This window comes from Salmo salar, chromosome ssa05, assembly GCF_905237065.1.
Source record: "Salmo salar chromosome ssa05, Ssal_v3.1, whole genome shotgun sequence".
Classification (NCBI taxonomy): Eukaryota; Metazoa; Chordata; class Actinopteri; order Salmoniformes; family Salmonidae; genus Salmo; species Salmo salar.
Window position 1 is genome coordinate 76,733,983 of NC_059446.1, and position 18,486 is coordinate 76,752,468.

The following is an 18,486-nucleotide window of genomic DNA, read 5'->3' on the forward strand; positions in this document are numbered from 1 at the left end:
GTATTATAGATATCTTTCATACAAATCTTAACCTTGTGACCATTCTATGTATCTGTTGTTCATCATGTAGGTTGAGAGGGGTGTATCTTGGCTATAAAAGATCTTTGTACTTTTGTGTTGTCACTCTCAACGGTTCATTAGAAATAGGGAATCATTGAAAGTCAATGCTATTGCAAAGCTCTTATTATTGAAGATGTAGTTTAAGTATAACTCTGACTGGTGTGTGAAGTTTGACTCTCCGCATTTGGTAATACAGAAATTAACCACCACATCTTTCACCCAAATCTCTCGCTCTCTCACTACATTTTTACAGTTGACAGACCATGGAGATACAACTAGCAATCTCTGTGACAGACCACTTCACCTAAAGGTGGTATCTCTTATGGCTGTTCATGGATTACGTACTCTTACTGCTTGTACGTTTACTGACTGCAGTAGTGCTACAGGGATGATATAGATAAGGGATTGAGTCTTTCTGCTGAAGGTCTCCCTTCCTGTTGAAGAATGTTCCATATTGAGAGGCAGGTGTTGTTGGGAGGGGATGGGTGTGCCATTCAATACTGATTACCAGACCAGAAAGATAGATCATACCACAGTATACTGCAGCTCCATCCAGTACAAGGCATATGGGCAGACATGACAAACACCTTTAGAAAAGAATGTACTGATAAGAAAGGCAGTACTCCTGCCAGCTCACGATTGAAGTAGTCAAATACTTCTACAATAGAATGAGAGAGAGGAAGTGTGTCTGCTGTGATGAGGGCTGTGGGTTTCATACCCACTGACGCTTTGAATGTTTCCGATGCTAGGAATAAGATGATTTTCAGCTATTAACAGATACAAATACAGTTTTGCCTCTAGCCTACATAGTCCTCCCTTCAACCTGTCACAGTGAGCTCAGATTGACCAAATTACACATTGGTTTTAGTTCTGGGTTAACCGAGATTATCTTGCCCCACACTTCACAGCCGGTGTGTGAGTATGAAGGAGGGGGAATTCTGTCACTGAGCTGAGGGACTTGGTTTGTGTTGCACAATGAACTGACTGAGGAAAAGGTTTCACCTCATCATGACATGTATGATTTGTGGTGTTTGTGTACTACTATCATTGTGGGAGTGCAATACTGTGGTTTGGATAGTGTGTTCTGTTTTCGGTTTATCTGCTGGAGTCTGGAAATAGGAAGGATTTCTTATTATAGGAAGGACATTTCGGTCTATATTGAATGTTATTGGGAGGGTGTGGGAAATATGTACCTTTCTGGGTCAGAAAGATAAGACCAGACACCTGTCAAGGAATGGACCTTACATCATCCAGTGTAAGAACAGCTGGAACATACAGCCATGTAGTGTTGACACACAGCATTTGTTCTCCCAAGAGCTGTGATGTTGTATTGTGTTGTGTTATGTTGAGCTGCTGTGGTTGCCCTCTCTGTGTTGAGAGTTGAGTATTGCTACATTAGCATGGGTGATGCTGCTGCTTTGTGCAGTGCTGTTAGTGTGGCCTGGTTGCTGTTGTGTTTTATCAACACCCGTTGACTATACCACTGTGTCTGTAGACAATTGCCCACAAAGTCAGCCTTATATGGCTCTGATATGAACTATCATGTTAGTGACGAGGAAACAGGGAAGTGGGCAGATTCATTTACTCAAGATTTTACGATTAAAACGGTGTCACATAAAATCTCGCTACAGTATGAAACGCTAAAACTACAAAACCCGTTCAATCCGTTCACTCTCTCAGACCGCCCCGAATGTTGAACTACTCTGGTTGTTGGATTAGCTGTGTCATACGGATGGTGTCAATGAAATTGATTTGCGTGTTCTGTAAGTAACCTTACCTATATCAAGTAGGCTAAAGTAATAGTTATATAAACCAACAGTAAGCGTGCTGTTTAAAAAAAAGTGTTTTGCGTTATTTCATGTGTAGTGCATCACCCCAATCGTCCAATGTAGGCTTTTTTACTCATGTTCCACAATCTTGCAATGTGGAGATTTGGGAGGATTATGGGAAAGAAGAGTAGCCTTAATCCATCATGCGTTCATGTTTTATCATGTTATGGGATCATGTTTTATCATGTTATGGGATCATGTTTTATCATGTTATGGGATCATGTTTTATCATGTTATGGGATCATGTTTTATCATGTTATGCGATCATGTTTTATCATGTTATGGGATCATGTTTTATCATGTTATGGGATCATGTTTTATCATGTTATGGGATCATGTTTTATCATGTTATCCGATCATGTTTTATCATGTTATCCGATCATGTTTTATCATGTTATGGGAGAATGTTTTATCATGTTATGGGATCATGTTTTATCATGTTATACGAGTATGTTTTATCATGTTATGGGAGCATGTTTTAAACCTAGTTGAATTGTTATGTTTTTTTATAGTTTTATTTTTGTCTAAATGTATTATTAATACGGACTGATGGAATATGGCAAATTCGTCCACTCGTGCTCTAATATCGCAGTTTGGAGGATTTGGATGATTCACTTGATGTATTCTGTCAATGTCTGTCTGTCTTCATCTGTCTGTCTGTCTTCATCCGTCTAAATCCCCTCGAGGTAGAGCGAGGCGTGAGTGTAAATGCAGCAGTGTCATTGCAAAACAATGGAGCAGTATATCCTACTTGTCAAATCCTTTCACTGATTTGTGAAACCGCACACACCAGTTTTCCCACCTCTTAATTTGACATAGTACAATACATCTGGGGTGTTTGTGGACAGATGTTATACACTCCTGTAATATAACATCTTTTAAATGTCTGTCTCTTTCTGATTCTACAGTCCATGCTGTGTCAAGTTAAAACAGAGTTCCCTTTCTTTCAGTGGTGTCTCAGCTGGGTAGCTGTGTCAGCGCCCAGACCGTTGGCTGTAACACTGTACATGCCAACGGTACAACGACCTATCAACTCTCAGAGCCCCTGCCAGGATCGCCCTCAACCTGTGTAACACAGTGGTTGGATGCAAATGTGAGTGACCATATGATTGCTTATTTGGAAGCTACATCTGTATAGCTGGGATCAACATTGTCTGAATGACACTCCAGTACATGCTGTGCAGTTCTACTTTCATGTTGGACCTGGTGATGAGGCAACTGGTAGATGTGTCACTGTATTCTTTCACAACAGTGGTCACCAGATCCGGTCCTGGAGAACTACAGCATATGCAGGCTTTAGTTCCAGCCCAGCACTAACACACCTGATACAACTAATCAAGGGCTTGATGAGTAGTTGAATCAGGTGCATTTCTGTAGCTATCCTGGACCAGGGTCTGTGACCAGTGACTTATGCTAAGCTGTGGCAACAATTTTCTGTTTTTGTAATTTTATTTAGGGGACTGTTCTCACTAACAACAAAGAGATTGACAAAGATCGTGTTGTGGTTCAGACCAGTCAATCTATTACCACCATAGGCTGCATGGACAGACTGAAGTACTTAGAGGAATGTATACATAATAAAATGGTGCGTAGAATATATTTACCCTCCACTACAACCCTGCTGTTACTGTATGGTTACTGTTTGTGTTGGGACAACATGAAAATAAAGATCATGATTATGGATTTCATTTGCATACACATGATGTAGCTGTCACTGGGTCTTAAAGTGCTTTATAAAGGCAAGCTCACATCATGCAACACCTGTGTAGTTGGGTAATGCACAGTTGCCATTTTTTGCCAGAATACTCACCACAAATTCACACTGGCTATCAGTGTCATGAGCACATAGAACATAGCAGCTGGATATTCTTTATTCATTACAATTTTAGGGAGAGTGCAGACATGACCAGACATGTTCAGGATGTCTAGAGAAGACTGATCCTTTCCTCTCTCTGCCTTCTGTTAACCTTCTTTCTCCATCTCTTATAGAATTCAAATCGGGAAGTAGAGTGCCTTAGTGAGTGATTTCATTTTACAGTTTTATTGTCAAATCACGAGTACCGAGGTAATGAGTTAGGTGGTGTTCCTGCCCGATTACATTGCTGATGCATGTCAGATCTTACAACACCTAGATATGTTAAATACCTATCAGCTAACCACATTATATGATATAGCCATCTAATGCCAGACAGCACAGTCAATGATGTGGCACGCAACCATTGGTTGATGCAATGCCTGCTCAACCTAGGCTCTCGTTCTCCTGCTCAGACGTCGCATGCATCAACCAATGGTTCCGTGCCAAGTCATTGACTGTGCAGACGGGCACCAGATTGCCAAACATATGTGATGTGGCTAACTGATACATAAAGTACCTATCCAGGTGTTGTAAGATCAGGCAGGCGTCGGCAACATCTGAGCAGAATAACATCCCGTACAGTGCATTCGAAAAGTATCCAGACCCTTTGACTTTTTTCCACATTTTACGTTACAGCCTTATTCTAAAATGTTTTTCCTTATCGATCTCTTATCACGTTTTCCTTTGTCATTATACCCCATAATGACAAAGCGAAAACAGGTTTTTAGAAATGTGTGCAAATGTATTAAATATTTAAAAAACAGATACCTTATTTACATAAGTATTCAGACCCTTTGCTATGAGACTTGAAATTGAGCTCAAGTGCATCTTGTTTCCATTAATCATCCTTGAGATGTTTCTACAACTTGATTGGAGTCCACCTGTGGTAAATTCAATGGATTGGACATGATTTGGAAAGACACACACCTGTCTATATAACGTTGTTGTCCATAGAGCTCCGAGACAGGATTGTGTCAAGGCACAGATCTGTGGAAGGGTACCAAAAAATGTCTGCAACTTTAAAGGTCCCCAAGAACACAGTGGCCACCATCATTCTTAAATTGAAAAAAGTTTGAAATCAAGTTTGGACTCTTCCTAGAGCTGGCTACCCAGCCAAACTGAGCAATCTGGGGAGAAGGTGACTGTTGAGCTGAATATCAGGAGTGAGTCAAAGAACTACACTTCCCAGAGTGCACCAGCAGCAGCAAACCGGCTGCTTGTCACCTGATCAATAATTTTCACTTATTTGGAGCACCTGTGAAGGCATGGAGGGTGTCAGTCATTCAGAAGAACAAACTTCAGAGGGAAAACTCCAAGTTCACTCACAGGTTCAGTCCAAAGACGCCAATGGTAAAAGGCTTAAATGATTAATTAATCTTAGTTATTTAGAATGTTACTTAAATGTTTAAACTAATTTAAGTTCCTTAAAATGTTTAATTAAGATGGTAACTTTTTGTTCTGTCTTTAAAGGTTTACAACCTAATTTACTGGCTAATTTACTGGCTAAATTACTGGACAGACCAACCAACTGAAGGCAAACTAAAAATAAAAAAGATTGAGTTGGAAAATTGAGTTGTCCCTGTGTCCTTTGGATGGTGAACAAGAGGAGGACTTGACAGTGACCAAGAAACCCGATGTTCACTCTGACAGAGCTCCAGAGTTCCTCTGTGGAGATAGGAGAACCTTCCAGAAGAACAACCATCTCTGCAGCACTCCACCGATCAGGTCTTTATGGTAGTGGCCAGACGGAAGCCACTCTTCAGTAAAAGGCACATGACAACCCACTTGAAATTTGCCAAAAGGTACCTGAAGGACTCTGACCATGAGAAACCAAGATTCTCTGGTCTGATGAAACCAAGATTAAACTCTTTAGCCAGAATGCCAAGTGTCACATCTGGAGGAAACCTGGCACTATCCCTACGGTGAAGCATGGTGGTGGTAGCATGCTGTGGGGATGTTTTTTAGTGGCAGGGAGACTAGTCAGGTTTGAGGGAAAGATGTACAGAGAGATCCTTGATGAGAACCTGCTCCAGAGAGGTCAGGACCTCAGACTGGGGAAAAGGTTCACCTTTCAACAGGACAACAACCCTAAGCACACAGCCAAGACAACGCAGGAGTGGCTTCGGGACAAGTCTCTGTATGTCCTTATGTGGCCCAGCCAGAGCCCGGACTTGAACCCAATCTAACATCTGCAGAGACATGAAAATAGCTGTGCAACAACGCTCTCATCCAACCTGACATAGCTTGAGAGGATCTGCAGAGAAGAATGGGAGAAACTCCCCGAATACAGATGTGCCAAGCTTGTAGCGTCATACCCAAGAAGACTCGATGCTGTAATCTCTGCCAAAGGTCCTTCAACAAAGTACTGAGTAAAGGGTCTGAATACTTATGTAAATATCATATTTCAGTTTTTTTGTATACAATTGCAAAATGTCTAAACTTGTTTTTGCTTTGTCATTATGGGTTGTTGTGGGTAGATTGAGGGGAAAAAACAATTTCAGAATAAGGCTGCAGCGTAACAAAATGTGGAAAAAGTAAAGGGGTCTGAATACTTTCTGAATGCACTGTTTGTCTTTCTAAGAATGATTCACTGCAACCACGGTGTACATTTCAAGTTAGTTACTAATGTTCTTACTGTGTTCTATGTAATTACACCAATAACATGAAACTGCATGTAATTGACTTGTGCAACGGTGTGTGTGTGCGTGCGCTAGTCTCAAGGCTTGCTGGGGTTTTTTTACCAACTTGAACAGTGTGTCTTTTGAACTTTTCTAGGTAACTGTAGTGTGAAGCCATTTGACCAGGAACCCATTGAACCAGGTGATGGCTCACAGTAGCTTGAGAGATCTTGGTATTGTTGCTATGGCTCCAGTAATCTTCCACTTTTACTACTGTATGCTATAACTGTCTGAATACATTCCTTTGTTATCCAATGTCTACTTGATTCAGAGGGTTTATTGATTCGCTTGGCAACAGTAATAGCAGGCATATTTAAGTAATAATGCCAGAGAAGCTGGTGTTTGGAGGATATTTTGGCACGGGTGTTAGGCCCGAGACGAAGTCATAATTACATACTATTTCATCATATAGTCCCGACACAAATCTAGGGTTGCTACCCAAGCCGAGTGGTACTTTGGTCTATCGGCTCGGTTGCCAGAGACGCAACCCAGTTGTTCAGTTTTTTTGTTCTGTATCTATGGACGTGACCCAGTCGTTCGTTCTAAATGTACCATTACCATACTGGCTGGCAACGTTCTTATCCCTTGCTTGCTAGCTAGCCAACTACGGTACGGCTAACTTGATCGCGTCAAAAAGTGCAGCCTGAATAACAGCAAAGTAGCTGCCTTAATTTGTTTAAGCTGTTTTCTAGTGACATTTTATTTGGATACATCCATAACAATGAGCTAATGATGCACGATTTCGCCTGGCATAGAAAATGTGCTCACTCCTCAGGACACTGTTGTTCAGAGGAGCTAGCTAACACAATCACTTCAAACTGAAGCTGGAAAGACGGCAAACTAGCTGCTCTTCGTTTCATTTGACCTTTTTTCAATTTACATTTCTGGATACAGTATATCCATAAAAATTATTTCAGCTGATTCATGATTTCGACTGGCTGAGAAACACTGCTTGTCTGTCTCGTCCCGACACGTTCATTACTATGGGACAGCTGGAGATCCAATTTGAATATTGAAACAATGTTGCAAATGTCGGAGAGACCGATAGCAAGGTTTATACTGTCACGGCTGTTATAAGGAGCGGCCCAAGATGCAGCGTTTGTGTTCCACATATTTATTATATTCGTGAAAACTTGAAATACCAAAACAACAAACCGCGACGCAGAGAGGGAAAAAACACACTACTCAAAGGATAATCACCCACAAACAACATGCAGAAACACCCCTACTAAATATGGACTCCAATTAGAGGCAACGAGGACCAGCTGGCTCAAATTGAAGGTCAACCCAATAAAACCCAACCTAGAAATAGACAAACTAGAACTACAACATAGAAATAGAAAACATAGAACAAACACAAAAACACCCCGTCACGCCCTGACCACTACCATAGAAAATAACTTATATTGGTCAAGACGTGACAGTACCCCCCCAAAGGTGCAGACTCCGAATGCACCTACAAAAAAATTACATAAATCCCCCCGAAAAAAAAATAAAAAATAAAAAATAAACACAAAGGGAGGGTAGGGTGGGTGAATAATGTTTATGGCGGCGGCTCTGGTTCCGGGCGTAGTACCCCCACCACCCGATGATCACCCCGCTTCTGTATGTCCGGAAGAACCAGACCATGGATCATCGCCGGAGGCTTCGTACCGCCAACCGCCGCTGAAGACTCTAGGCTAAAAGCCGCCGCTGAAGACTCTGGGCTGCAGACCACCGCTGAAGACTCTGGGCTGCAGACTACCGCTGAAGGCTCTGGGTTGCAGACCACCACTGAAGGCTCTGGGTTGCAGATCACCGCTGAAGGCTCTGGGTTGCAGACCACCGCTGAAGACCGAGTGCTCACAGCAGGCACTGGCTGTACCGGGTTATGGATGCGCACTGGAGGGAGAGTGCGTGGAACAGGACGTACTGGACTGGGCAGGCGCACTGGAGGCCTGATGCGTGGGGCTGGCTTTGGAGGCACCAGACTAGTAACACGCACCTCAGGGCTAGTGCAGGGAGCAGGACGTACAGGTCTGGGCAGGCGCACTGGAGGCCTGATGCGTGGGGCTGGCTTTGGAGGCGCCAGACTAGTAACACGCACCTCAGGGCGAGTGCGGGGAGCAGGAACAGGACGTACTGGGCTGGGCAGGCGCACTGGAGGTCTAGAGCTTATGGCTGGCACAACCCGTCTTGGCTGAATGCCAACTCTAGCACGGCACCTGTGAGGAGCTTGCACCAAGTGCACCGGGCTGTAGATACGCACTGTGTCGCCAGTGCATATCTCAGCATAATATGGTTCTTGCTCGATCACTCGCGCAACACAGTAAGCACGGGGAGTAGGCTCAGGTCTCCAACCTGACTTAGCAACACTCCCCGTGTGCCCCCCCAAAAAATTATTTGGGGCTGCCTCTCGCACTTGCCTGTCCGTTGGTATCGTGCCTCCACCTGCTTCCCCGGCAGGCTGTTGTATCGCTCCAATACCTGTTCCTAAGTCCAGTCTATCCTTTCCTCCAACTCCTCCAGCGACCAGGATGCCATCTCCTCCCGGGCACGCTGCTTAATCCAATCCTCCTGCTGCTCCCTTCCACGCTGCTTGGCCCTTCGGTGGTGGGTGATTCTGTCACGGCTGTTATAAGGAGCGGACCAAGATGCAGCGTTTGTGTTCCACATATTTATTATATTCGTGAAACGTAATGCAAATACAGAAAACTTGAAATACCAAAACAACAAACCGTGACGCAGAGAGGGGAAAAAACACACTACTCAAAGGATAATCACCCACAAACAACATGCAGAAACACCCCTACTAAATATGACCTCCAATTAGAGGCAACGAGGACCAGCTGCCTCCAATTGAAGGTCAACCCAATAAACCCCAACCTAGAAATAGACAAACTAGAACTACAACATAGAAATAGAAAACAGAACAAACACAAAAACACCCCCTGACCACTCTACCTGTCACGTCCGACCAGCAGATGGAGCTGTTTTAGTAGTTTGGGGGTCAGGACGTGGCAGTCTTGTGTGTCTTGTGACTCCTGATCAGGAACAGCTGGGAATCGTTGTTCCTGATTGGGAGTCATATATGTAGGAGTTGTTTGTCACTGGGGTTTGTGGGTGGTTGTTTTTACACTGCGTGTATAGCCTGTAAAACTGCTACTGTTGTCACCATCATTGGTTTTTCAAGTGGATGCTTTACTCTTTTTTTGGTAATAAATAACCATGAGTATTCACATACCTGCTGCGCCTTGGTCCATTCATGAAGACAACCGTTACAGAACCACCCACCAAAGGACCAAGCAGCAGAGGAACGAGGAGGAAGGATGGACATGGGCCGAGTTAAGGAGGAGCGTTTCCAGGGCGATGGAAGACCTTAGGAAATTCGAGAGGCAGCCCCAATAATTTTTTTGGGGGGGGCACAAGGGCAGTTTTGCGGGGCAAGAATGGAGCCCCAGGCCAGCTCCCCGCACTAGCCTGGAGGTGCGTGTTCCCAATCTGGTACGCCCAGTATCAGCACCACGCACCAGGCTTCAAGTGCGTAAACCCAGCCTCGCCAGTCAACAGTCACCAGAGCTGCCCGCCAGTCAACAGTCACCAGAGCTGCCCGCCAGTCAACAGTCGCCAGAGCTGCCCGCCAGTCAACAGTCCCCAGAGCTGCCCGCCAGTCAACAGTCGCCAGAGCTGCCCGCCAGTCAACAGTCGCCAGAGCTGCCCGCCAGTCAACAGTGGCCAGAGCTGCCCGCCAGTCAACAGTCGCCAGAGTGGCCAGACTGCCCTGAACTGCCGGAGTGGCCAGACTGCCCTGAACTGCCGGAGTGGCCAGACTGCCCTGAACTGCCAGAGTGGCCAGACTGCCCTGAACTGCCAGAGTGGCCAGACTGCCCTGAACTGCCAGAGTGGCCAGACTGCCCTGAACTGCCAGAGTGGCCAGACTGTCCACCGGCCCAGCCCGAGGTGCCCTCCTGCCCTCCGGCCCAGCCCGAGGGGCCCTCCTACCCTCCGGCCCAGCCCGAGGGGCCCTCCGGCCCAGCCCGAGGGGCCCTCCTGTCCCCCGGCCCAGCCCGAGGGGCCCTCCTGCCCTCCGGCCCAGCCCGAGGGGCCCTCCTACCCTCCGGCCCAGCCCGAGGGGCCCTCCTGCCCTCCGGCCCAGCCCGAGGGGCCCTCCTGTCCCCCGGCCCAGCCCGAGGGGCCCTCCTGTCCCCCGGCCCAGCCCGAGGGGCCCTCCTGTCCCCCGGCCCAGCCCGAGGGGCCCTCCTGTCCCCCGGTCCAGCCCGAGCGGTCCGTCTGCCAGGGTCAGCCCGAGTGGCCCGTCTGCCCGGCGCAGCTATCGGCGCCATCAAAGTGGGGGACGCCGAAGGTGGAGCGAGGTCCACGGCCTGCACCTGAGCCACCTCCAGGATAGGTGGGTTGGGGAGGGAGGGTGTAGCACAGTGCCGTCGGTGACGGCAGCCACCCTCCCTTCCCTCCCTTATTGTTTAGGGTTAGTGTTTATGGGTTTTGTTGGGGATTTTGTTTGTTGGTGTTTTTTTTTGTGGTTAGGTGCATTCCGGGGTCTGCACCTTGAGGGGGGGGGTACTGTCACGTCCTGACCAGCAGATGGAGCTGTTTTAGTAGTTTGGGGGTCAGGATGTGGCAGTCTTGTGTGTCTTGTGACTCCTGATCAGGAACAGCTGGGAATCGTTGTTCCTGATTGGGAGTCATATATGTAGGAGTTGTTTGTCACTGGGGTTTGTGGGTGGTTGTTTTTACACTGCGTGTATAGCCTGTAAAACTGCTACTGTTGTCACCTTCATTGGTTTTTCAAGTGGATGCTTTACTCTTTTTTTGGTAATAAATAACCATGAGTATTCACATACCTGCTGCGCCTTGGTCCATTCATGAAGACAACCGTTACACTACCATAGAAAATAACAACTTATATTGGTCAGAACGTGACATATACAAATCTCCGATGTTGAAAACTAAATGTTACTCTAAAAGAAATGTGAGATAATGTCTAGATGCACTTTATAGTGGAGATCAAGTTTATAAATTGCTTGGCTGGGCTGATGAGACAGTGGATTGCGCAGTCAGATGAAACGGAGTAAATAGGTATTTTAACGTCATAGATTTAGCCGGTGGTAACTTGTGGAATAGACACTGCCTGGAATGCGGTTTAACCAATCAGCATTCAGGATTAGACATACCCGTTATATAAACTTTGATAGGCCTGGACTGAGTGGCTCTTTTACAATGGCAGCACTTAGTTAACTACCAATGATACTGTAGTGACACTGTAATTATAAATAAACCAGTTTAACACCTTCCATACAATAACATTACAAGTTTGAAAATTCCAAAACATACTAGTAAAAATAACAATGCATAAGATTAGAGAAATAAAATGTGGCTGGGTGTTTGATGCTGATCTGCCCTCCCTCCTCTCCTCCTCTTCAACAGAGCACAAGAGATCTTTTGGTGATTGGTGTGTATCAGGGATAACATTTGGGCTTGCCTTTGGGATATCAGCTGCTGTCGTCATCATCATCCTGGTTCTCCTTATTTTCTACAAGATCCACATTCACCGGTAAGCATCCTCATTAGAGGGGATGTACTGGACCTGAAACTCGGTGTTGTAGTGTTCATTCAGGAGATGGTGAAAGTCTGAAGATGTTTAATTAAGAAGATTGGATGATGTATTCAAGGTTTTATGTTCTATTGATGTGTTGAGAAGAGTTTTATATGTGTATATCTTCAATAACTCAGTATTTTGTATTATGTATCTGAGTGGAGTATTTCTGTCTTTTCTAGAGTGCGTGTTTCTTGGACGTTAGGTGAAGGGGAGCACGAAGAACCCTCTCCTGACCCAGAGAAGCCCCAGAGCCACCCTGCTCCCAAAGTCAAGTATTCCGCTGTGAAGCAGAGAGAGAGAGCGAGAGAGTGTGACTGACAGACCATTGCAAATGAGAAAAGGTTCTCACCCAGCAAACCTGGTCACTTAAAGGGATAGTTTGGGAGTCAGTATACTTGTGAATACCATTTTATGTTTCTACGTCCAGTATAAAGGAAGTCCTAGGTAGTTTTGCGAGCCTTATCTAACTAGTGTTAGCACAATGACTAGAAGTCTATGGGAACAGCATGCTAGCTGTTCCCATAGACTTCCATTCACAGAAGAATAATAAGAAGCGTTACACTGGCTCTAGGGTAAGGTGTGCGTAGCTCTGCTATTGCTGGGATGGGTTTCTGTTTCATATATTATTTTCTCTCTACTTGTAGAGTTGTTATTTAAGCAATAAGGCCAGAGGGGGTGTGATATATGGCAAATATACCAAGGTTAAGGGATTTTCTTATGCACGTTGCAACGCAGAGTACCTGGATACAGCCCTTAGCCATGGTATATTGGCCATATACCACAAACCCCCGAGGTTCGTTATTGCTATTATAAACTAGTTAGATCAGTAAAAATACATGTTTTGTCATACCAATGGTATACTGTCTGATATACCACGGCTGTCAGCCAATCAACATTCAGGGCTTGAAATATTAGATATGATTTAAATATTACAATAATATATTTCTATATGACACATTCCATTGATATGTGATTGAATATACTGAATAATAGCTCAACTATTACTGAAATGAAATGCTGTTCCATATAATAATATTCTGAATTATAAAATGGTGTGATATATGGTTATAGAGCCTACTTCTATATATATATATATGTGTGTAACTGTGGAGGGAAGTAGGCCTCTAAATGACCCCCTACACTAAAGAGAATAAGCTAACCCACTGTGGAAGCTGGGAAACTCTTATTACAGATACACCAGGGAGTGTACAGTGAGGGGTTATGCCCAGTTACACTGCAGAATCTTCTCCCTGTCTTGTCCTTACCCACACACATGCTCACACGCACACACACCAGTCTCTTATGAATTGAATGTTTTTAGGTATTTTTAAATAATTTTAATGTGCTTGGACTATGAGGTGGCTGTTGTTTTACATTATGAGAACGTGTTGATCTCTTGCTGTGGAAGCTAATGAGGGTCTTGGCTCAGAAGCTCTCACACACACACAGAAATTCACATCTCTGTCCACTCCCTTGCACATTGAGTAGTGTACACAGACACCATTCCCTTTCACTACATTCCTTAGGTCTTTTCCTCTGGGTCACTCATCGTACTTGGTAGTGTAATGTTACAACATGTATAACTTCTCTCCTGGTGTAATGTTACAACATGTATAACTTCTCTCCTGGTGTAATGTTACAACATGTATAACTTCTCTCCTGGTGTAATGTTAAAACATGTATAACTTCTCTCCTGGTGTAATGTTACAACATGTATAACTTCTCTCCTGGTGTAATGTTACAACATGTATAACTTCTCTCCTGGTGTAATGTTACAACATGTATAACTTCTCTCCTGGTGTAATGTTACAACATGTATAACTTCTCTCCTGGTGTAATGTTACAACATGTATAACTTCTCTCCTGGTGTAATGTTACAACATGTATAACTTCTCTCCTGGTGTAATGTTACAACAGATATAACTTCTCTCTTGCCTTCCCCTCTGGCATGCCCTTTCAAATCCTCCAACTCCTATCCCTTGGCATTACCCCCTTTGCTAGCCCCTGACCCTTAAGGTTTGTAGAGGATTTTCTAAGTTTAAGCAATCTGGGCAAAATGTAACCTAGCTTGTCAGGTGCCATGTTACCATGTTCACTTAATGGAAATGCTTATTATGAAGAGAATAGACTAGTCGTTCAATGTATTTTATATAAATATATCTTAAAATACACTATATTAAGTATAATCAATTGTAGCAGTATCTAGGTATATACAGTTGAAGTCGGAAGTTTACATACACCTTAGCCAAATACATTTAAACTCAGTTTTTCACAATTCCTGACATTTAATCCTAGTAACAATTCCCTGTTTTAGGTCAGTTAGGATCACCACTTTATTTTAAGAATGTGAAATGTCAGAATAATAGTAGAGAGAATGATTTATTTCAGCTTTTATTTCTTTCATCACATTCCCAGTGGGTCAGAAGTTTACATACACTCAATTGGTATTTGGTAGCATTGCCTTTAAATTGTTTAACTTGGGTCAAACGTTTCGGTTAGCTTTAACTTCCTGACTGATGTCGTGAGATGTTGCTTCAATATATCCACATAATTTTCCTGCCTCATGATGCCATCTATTTTGTGAAGTGCACCAGTCCCTCCTGCAGCAAAGCACCCCCACAACATGATGCTGCCACCCCCGTGCTTCACGGTTGGGATGGTGTTCTTCGGCTTGCTAGCATCCCCCTTTTTCCTCCAAACATAACGATGGTCATGATGGCCAAACAGTTCTATTTTTGTTTCATCAGACCAGAGGACATTTCTCCAAAAAGTATGATCCTTGTCCCCATGTGCAGTTTCAAACCGTAGTCTGGCTTTTTACGGTGGTTTTGGAGCAGTGGCTTCTTCCTTGCTGAGCGGCCTTTCAGGTTATGTCGATATAAGACTCGTTTTACTGTGGATATACATACTTTTGTACCTGTTTCCTCCAGCATCTTCACAAGGTCCTTTGCTGTTGTTCTGGGATTGATTTGGACTTTTTGCACCAAAGTACGTTCATCTCTAGGAGACAGAACGCGTCCCTACCTGAGCGGTATGACGGCTGTGTGGTCCTATGGTGTTTATACTTGCGTACTATTGTTTGTACAGATGAACGTGGTACCTTCAGGCATTTGGAAATTGCTCCCAAGGATGAAACAGACTTGTGGAAGTCTACAATTATTTTCTGAGGTCTTGGCTGATTTCTTTTGATTTTCCCATGATGTCAAGCAAAGAGGCACTGAGTTTGAAGGTAGGCCTTGAAATACATCCACAGGTACACCTCCAATTGACTCAAATGATGTCAATTAGCCTAACAGAAGCTTCTAAAGCTATGACATCATTTTCTGGAATATTCCAAGCTGTTTAAAGGCACAGTCAACTTAGTGTATGTAAACTTCTGACCCACTGGAATTGTGATACAGTGAATTATAAGTGAAATAATCTGTCTGTAAACAGTTGTTGGAAAAATGACTTGTGTCATGCACAAAGTAGATGTCCTAACCGACTTGCCAAAACTATAGTTTGTTAACAAGAAATTTGTGGAGTGGTTGAAAAACAAGTTTTAATGACTCCAACCTAAGTGTATGTAAACTTCCGACTTCAACTGTTGTTTTCATGTGTTGAATTATCATTATTCAATTATTGTGTTGTTGTGTATTGTATTGTGGCGTGATGGGACTAACATACAAGCCTTTTATACTACTATATCCTAAAAATGAATACAACTCAATATATATACTGACAGACTGTTACCTAAAGCCCTTGTACTCCACTGTTGCAAAGGGGTGTAGGCCTTTCACTATGAACTTGGTCACGGCTATGTGGCTCTCATTCACCCTCTCCTCAGACATCTTCCCACTAGCTGCCAGCGTGAAGGGGTTTTGGGCTTGTCTTTGGCTTGGACCAACGGTATTAAAGGGAGGAGTGGGTTGTGTCATTGTAGTTGCAACTTTAACAAAAAAGAAGCAAAATCTTCAAATGGGTGATTGAATTCATGAACGCACCCATAGCTAAACAATCAGCTGGCTAATGGTTCCTTTTGATCATGAACCCATATTCGCATAATTGAGTTAACTCCGTGTGTGGGCTCTAGGCTGCTAGCATACATACCTAACATAGATCGGGCAACGAGAGATGAACTACGCGCTAGGCAGTCAAACTGCATTTCTCTGCCTGTACATGATGCACTTTCGAAAGATGTTTGGACAGATTGCTCGTGTTTCCACCCTTACAAGCAAAAGTCTTGTTGCACCTGTGACAACGAGCATTGTCAGCATCGACTCTGGTGAAGTGTAACCACACTTTTGAAGGTTTAGCTCTCTCCGCCATCGTCACTAATTAAGAGCAGGGTGCTGAGTGTGCTGTAGCGTGTGAGAGACACAGGCTCCGCGAGAGAGATCTCTCTTCTGGATTGGGAATAGCGAAAATGCATCATAGACGAATGTCTTCATCTTATTGCAAATTAGAAATGGTTGGTGAGATAAAATGTGCATGATAACGTTTATGTAGCAGTAGTTTCGGTACCCATCCCTAGTAATACCCAAGACTCAAGGCTGTCATTGCTGCCAAAGGTGCTTCAAGAAAGTACTAAGTAAAGTGTCTGAATACTTATGTAAAAGTATATTTCAGTTTTGTATTTTTAATACATATGCAAAAAAAGTGAAATACCTGTTTTTGCTTTGTCATTATGGGGTATTGTGTGTAGATTGATGAGGGGGAAAAACACATGAATTCATTTTAGAATAAGGCTGTAACGTAACAAAACGTGGAAAGTGAAGGGGTCAGTGTATCTCAGTTAATGTGGACAATGCAGAAGAAACCAAAGTGTGAATGTGTGTGGGCCTTACCCAAGTGGGAGGTAGCCTAGTGGTTAAGAGCATTGGGTCGGAAAATGGAAGATCATTGGATCAATTTCCTGAGCTGAATAAGTGAAAAATCTGTCTATGTGCCCTTGAGCAAGATGCTTAACTCTAATTGCTACTGTAAGTTGTACTGGATAAGAGTGTCTGTTAAATTACTAAAATGTCAGTAAGAGTGCATTAGATCTGCAAGGCAGGGGAAGTTAAAATGATGTTAGAGGGTCTGGTGGTGAATCGTGTTTGAACTGCTGTTGTAGAAATCCTGACAGGATATATAACACATTGATAGGCTTCTGACATAACAACATGGCCTCAAATGGCTCTTTTTCTTGAATTTAATTATGAATGCTACTGACTGTGTTTATTAATGTTTCAATCTTCTATTAAAACATCCTGCTTCTATTAAAACGTCTTTCTGTGTCTTGTTGATTTAGTCTTCCCTTGATTTATTAAATTAATTTGTGACAGTACTGTACTCAGACTGTGTTATTTATATATAATTTAAGAGCCATGCTTTAAATGTATCCATTGGTTTATGTGTATTATCTGACCCCTATATGTACTGGCTTACTGCCAAAACTGGGTATAAGCTGGGGTTAGGTTAGGATGAGGGTTAAAGCTAGGTAGGGTTAGTGGATAGTTAGTTTAAATGTTGTTGACAGTAATTGAACATCTACAAGCCATCTACTTGAGACTATCCAAATAAAGTGTTAACAAAATAATTGGGGTAATTGTTGAATAACCTGTGGTTAACCTAAAGTTGGTCACTGGGTTGAAGTGCCACCACCTTTCAATACAGTCAGCCTAGATGAGTTGTCTTCATCTGTATTTCAGTACAGTTACATGATTTCTCAGAATTACTGATGATTCTAAAGAATAGTGGTGTAGCCTACCTGCCAGTATGATATCATAAGGGAAGGGGGAGAGAGAGTTGACTCTTGATGTCTAACTCTGATAACTGCCTGTACTAATGTAACTTCCTTATTGAGGAAGTTAGTTGTGTCATACAGGACGCAGAGGCTTCGGATGAGTCACACGGCCAGGTGTCTTTGTTCCAAACTGAGGCTTGAGACTCTCTATAGGCCTGTTATCAGAAATGTAACCTGCTTGACACAGGTTTTATTTAATCATTAATCATGTGTATAACACTCATTTCTGTTTGCTTTGCTCACCTGCTTAACAGCTGGTATTAAAACATCTTTTTTATGTCATGGAAAGAGCAGGTGTACCGAATGTTTTGTGCACTCAGTGTACACCCTCAAGGTATCCCACAAGGTATGACTCCAAACACCCAGAAAAGGCTACTCTCACAAATAATCCTGATAGGTATCAGTCTGGTGTTTTCTGTAATGACCTTAGTGATCACTGTTTTACAGCCTGTGTTCGTAATGGCTGCTCAGTGAAACAACCTGTCCTGATTTGTCATAGATACTTGCTAAAAAACTTTCATGAGCAAGCCTTCCTTCATGAACTGGTCTCTGTAAAATGGTATAGAATCAGCTTGATCCCTTCTATCGAAGATGCTTGGACCTTCTTTTTTGATATTTTCAGTGGTATTGTTAACAAACATGCTCCATAACGAAAATGAGAATTAAAAACAGGTTCAGCCCCTGGTTCGACCGTGATCTTG

General features: G+C 43.4%; 1 protein-coding gene across 1 annotated transcript; it reads left to right on the forward strand.

Moving 5' to 3' along the window:
* The first annotated feature begins 258 nt into the window (after positions 1-258).
* On the forward strand, positions 259-14,467 carry LOC106605931 (uncharacterized). Its single transcript, XM_014201934.2, has 6 exons — positions 259-1,823; positions 2,840-2,982; positions 3,879-3,906; positions 6,520-6,564; positions 11,847-11,973; positions 12,198-14,467. Exons 1-6 carry the CDS (start codon positions 1,751-1,753, stop codon positions 12,334-12,336), a joined length of 555 nt encoding a protein of 184 aa, XP_014057409.1. The 5' UTR covers positions 259-1,750; the 3' UTR covers positions 12,337-14,467.
* The last annotated feature ends 4,019 nt before the right edge of the window (positions 14,468-18,486 follow it).

Bases quoted from the DNA above. Each gene is read 5' to 3' on its own strand.
- LOC106605931 (XM_014201934.2), top strand. From the start codon at position 1,751: ATGTTGAACTACTCTGGTTGTTGGATTAGCTGTGTCATACGGATGGTG. The intron at 3,907-6,519 runs GTGAGTGATTTC...GAACTTTTCTAG, and splicing joins TCGGGAAGTAGAGTGCCTTA to GTAACTGTAGTGTGAAGCCA. The intron at 11,974-12,197 runs GTAAGCATCCTC...TGTCTTTTCTAG, and splicing joins TACAAGATCCACATTCACCG to AGTGCGTGTTTCTTGGACGT.